Source organism: Protobothrops mucrosquamatus, unplaced genomic scaffold (assembly GCF_001527695.2).
Source record: "Protobothrops mucrosquamatus isolate PMUCROS unplaced genomic scaffold, P.Mucros_1.0 scaffold436, whole genome shotgun sequence".
NCBI lineage: Eukaryota > Metazoa > Chordata > Lepidosauria > Squamata > Viperidae > Protobothrops > Protobothrops mucrosquamatus.
Window position 1 is genome coordinate 887881 of NW_015386760.1, and position 3999 is coordinate 891879.

Consider the following 3999-nt stretch of genomic DNA (forward strand, 5'->3'; position numbering starts at 1 on the left):
GTATCCTTATAAATTTTCTTTAATTGTTTCCCATCACCATGCTTTTTCATTTCTATAAGTATTAAAATTGCATCCCAAAATCACAGCTAAGTCCATCACTACTTTTTCTCCATATCCTTGTAGATTTCTTTAGTTGTTTCCAGGCCACTTTCCGCTTTTACAGCTATTTCTTCCACTTCTCCCTCCTTCCAGAAAGAACATTGCATTTGTTAAGACCTTTTGATGTACTTGTGAGTTCAATAATCTCTTGCTCAACCATGCTGTTAAAATCTCTTTTTTCCAAAATGGTTACTTTGTAATGCACAATAGAATGTCCTGGGAGTTTAGTCAGTCTATGCATCTGATGAAGTGGGCAGCAACTACTGGAAGATTATGCCTGTTAATTAGAAAAGAGTACTACCAGAATCATCCTGATTTTTGGCTACCATAGCTGTCCTTCTATAATGTTTATTTTAATTAAAATATTTGATACATATTTTGTTCTGATGGAATATGGAAGATTGAACCATTAGGTTGGGGGTCCATCCAAGCATAACCTATATATTTCAGTGAAATGTTCGGAGTATTTTTCATTTTGAGTACTTTCATCTGTATTTGACCTTTACAAAGCATTGATATACACTTGGAATTCCCTTAGAGCAAAATTTTTATTTAGTAGGAAAAAACTGCATTGAGAAATAGGATTTTTTTTTTTACAATGGCTTGGTTACGTGTATTTTCTTTTTTTCATCAGATTCCTCTCTTGCCTTTCAAAAAAAAAAGCTGCTATGCATATGGATAAAAAAGCCAGCATGCTTAGATTTATGGTGTATTTAAACAATCTATTACAGCATAATTTCATTGCTTTCCTTTTCAAAAGAAAACTAAGAATTTCTGGCTGCCACAAGTGGAAGGTTATAATATAGGACTACTCTTAACCTACATAGCTTTAAAAATTTCCTAATATGTGTCTCTCTGACCCATACATTCTGAGTTAATTGATTTAAGAATTATGGTGGAAGAAGAACATTACTTGTGAAGTATAAAATTGTTTTCTTCTCTGTCTGGCCACTGAGCCATGTAAAACTGAGCACTAGTTGTCTCTTGTACCTCAGAAATTGAACTTTCAAAATCTGAGTTCCTGTAATGACGAATGACAGCTGTTTTGGTTTTGCTTGATAATATTCCACTGAGCTATGGAGTTTTATATTGTTCCTTGGATTTATTTTCAACATATTTTTCCTATCAAAATCTGATCCGGAAAATTTGTTGGGTCAGACTGGAGGGGACACAGGACAAAGGCAAAAAAAAGTTCTACTGTATGAATGGATTTCTGGTCATGGAATGTTGGCTTTTACATATTTATCTCCCTTCAGTTAATTTTTGGCAAAAAAAAAAAAAAAAAAGGCAACCCAAACTGCTATATTTTGTGTTCTCTTACAGTGGTGGGGAAAATAATTTTGTGGGCCAGAAGATATTATGAGATGGTATTTTGGAGAAGACAATCTCTGCCTTATGTAGCTACCCCTATTGTGGCATAATATGTTTTCTCACTGGACTGATTTGGCAGGCTGCAGACTTACCATTCCACAGTATTAATTCAGTTATGCATTCAACTATTTCTCCAGTCTCTTTATTGAGTTGTCACATTCCAGATTACCTCTGGATTCTTTCAAAGAGAAACCGTCACTTTATCAAAGACATCATCTGTACATCATCTTTGACCAGAATGTAAATTTGCATAGTTTTACATATGAATAAAACATTTCTGACAGAGATAAATACTTTGCTTCCATATGATGCGTTCATTAGTCACAGCAGCCAGAGTTTTGAAGCAACTTTTCCTGCAGCGTAAAAAAAGATGGCGAATGTTGTGACTTCTTATATATTTCGTAGCTTTTATAAGTTAGGTGCTTGTATTAAAATTAATTCTTTTCAAATAATTAGAATAGCACTTTCTTAATGTAATCTGTTTTAGTTTATTAACTAATTAAGTTCACAATCCAATTAAAGAGAAAAATAAGAATGTTTAACGCCACCTTTGATTCTCCCTTTTCATCATTCTGCCGGTATTAATCTTGATCCAGAAAACATATTACAATTTCATTTTTAATTTCCAATAATAATCACATAATGTTTGAAATTCAAAACCCTGTCCCCAGGTAGATTTATAGACAAATGGATATAGAGTGTGAGAGGCAGAAAATGAACAAAATATTAAGCTTTAATTCGATAAATAAATTGTATGGATTCTTACACTAATTTAGTCTCGACAAGTTTATAATTTATGAGTATTATTACATTATTACCTACTGAATTTTACTGTAATGCACAGTATTGGTGATATATCTGGTAATTCAAGTGTGATAGTTGTGCCTAAACTCAAACAATATCATTGCCCAAGTCATAATACCATGCAAATTGTGACTCTAGATTAGAAAATTAATTCAGGGTAATATTTCATAATTGACTTAATTTTTTGTTGTTGTTGTTGTTGTTATTATTATTATTATTACCAGCATATGGCGTTGTTACAGTAGCCAGGAGACCACAATGCAATTGCAGAGTAGTTGTTTGACTTGCCAAGGTACTAGCCCTATGATAGGATACACTTGTGCACTTCCCACGTTGCGCCACAGGAGGACGAGCTGGCGTCACACCAGAGAGAAAGAGGAACAGCTCTTCCCTAGCAGTGTCACCCAAGACTCCCTCCCTTCCCAAGAGCTGCCTCACAAGCGGGCGCTGCAACCAGGAAAGTTCACAGCCATCACGAACCTAATTGCATGCACAGAGCACCATCTTGTCTCCCCACCAAAGTGGTACCTATCTATATACTTACATAAACATGCTTTCAAACTGTTGGGTGGACAGAAGCTGAGGCAAGTGACAGGAACTCACCCTGCTACGCAGTGCTTGGGCTCGAACCGCCGGAGGTGAGACCATCTCCAGCGTCATTAAGCCATGGAGCCACTGTGCCTCTCTTATTACTAACTTTTAAATGATTAACAAATATTTTATCTTATTTGCCTCTGACCTCAATTTTTATTCTATTATCACGTTTTATTTGATATTATAGAAAACACATATCAACCTTCATGACTTATTTACTTATCCTGTCTACCAAGCAGCTCCTCCTAATAAAGTTCTCTCTTGGCTGCAGTTTTTTTTTTTTTTTTCATTAAAACAATTTGTCCTGTTAAATTTTTTTTTTCATATTTGTTTCTAAAAAAATCATGTACTATATCAAGGGTGTCAAACTGCCAGCCCACGGGCCTGACGCGTTATCCGGAAGTTGCGCCCACCCCATTGCCGGCAATGGCAAAACCGTCCTGATATGTTGCACAACGTCACGTGACGTCGAGAGTTTGACATGTCTGTACTATATGGACTGTAAAAGTTATACAAACTATTTGCATTCAATATATGTTATCCAAAATTACTTTTTAAAAGTACATGTGGGTAGATATGCGCAATAGAGACCAAATTGCTTTTAATGCTCATAAGAAAACTTATTTACCTTTATTTTAGAACATGTTCAAGTAATAATCTTTGGGTTAAACTGGGAACAGTGATGCTTATGAAGTGCCTACAGGAGCAAAAGAAGAGTGTGGGAGATGAGATTCTGAAGATCTGCCGCTCTTTATACGAGACAAAGCACAGGCTCTCTGCAGAGGTAAGTTTACATGACTAGAGTCCTTGTTAGACATGACCAAGTTTATATGGACAGTAAACTCGTTAATATATGTAATTTCTTCATTAAACATAGAATGATAATAGTAAGCTTCCTTACTGAAATAGTTTAGCAACAATTAGTAACTCCTTTGTTACAGGTGCAGTGATATTCCTTTTGTTCGTCAACCCATTTGCACTAGATTTGGCTCTCATGCAAATCTCACAGAGTCTGAAGTCCTGAAACAGTTGCATTTTTTATTAGTTTGTCACTACTGACAACAGATGGGTCCCAGCTGTCCATTCATTTCCATGTCACTAGTTCAATCAAAGCTCCTGCCAGGATCCTTC

General features: G+C 35.6%; 1 protein-coding gene across 1 annotated transcript in view; it reads left to right on the plus strand.

Annotated features, from left to right (window-relative positions):
• Positions 1-3652, plus strand: part of NBAS (neuroblastoma amplified sequence) — a gene marked incomplete at its 3' end in the record, with an annotated part of 148793 nt that extends 145141 nt beyond the window's left edge. Inside the window, exon 50 of the mRNA XM_015816358.2 lies at positions 3508-3652. Coding sequence (XP_015671844.1) covers positions 3508-3652 — 145 coding nt within the window. The remainder of the gene's footprint in view (positions 1-3507) is intronic.
• Between the last annotated feature and the right edge of the window lie 347 nt (positions 3653-3999).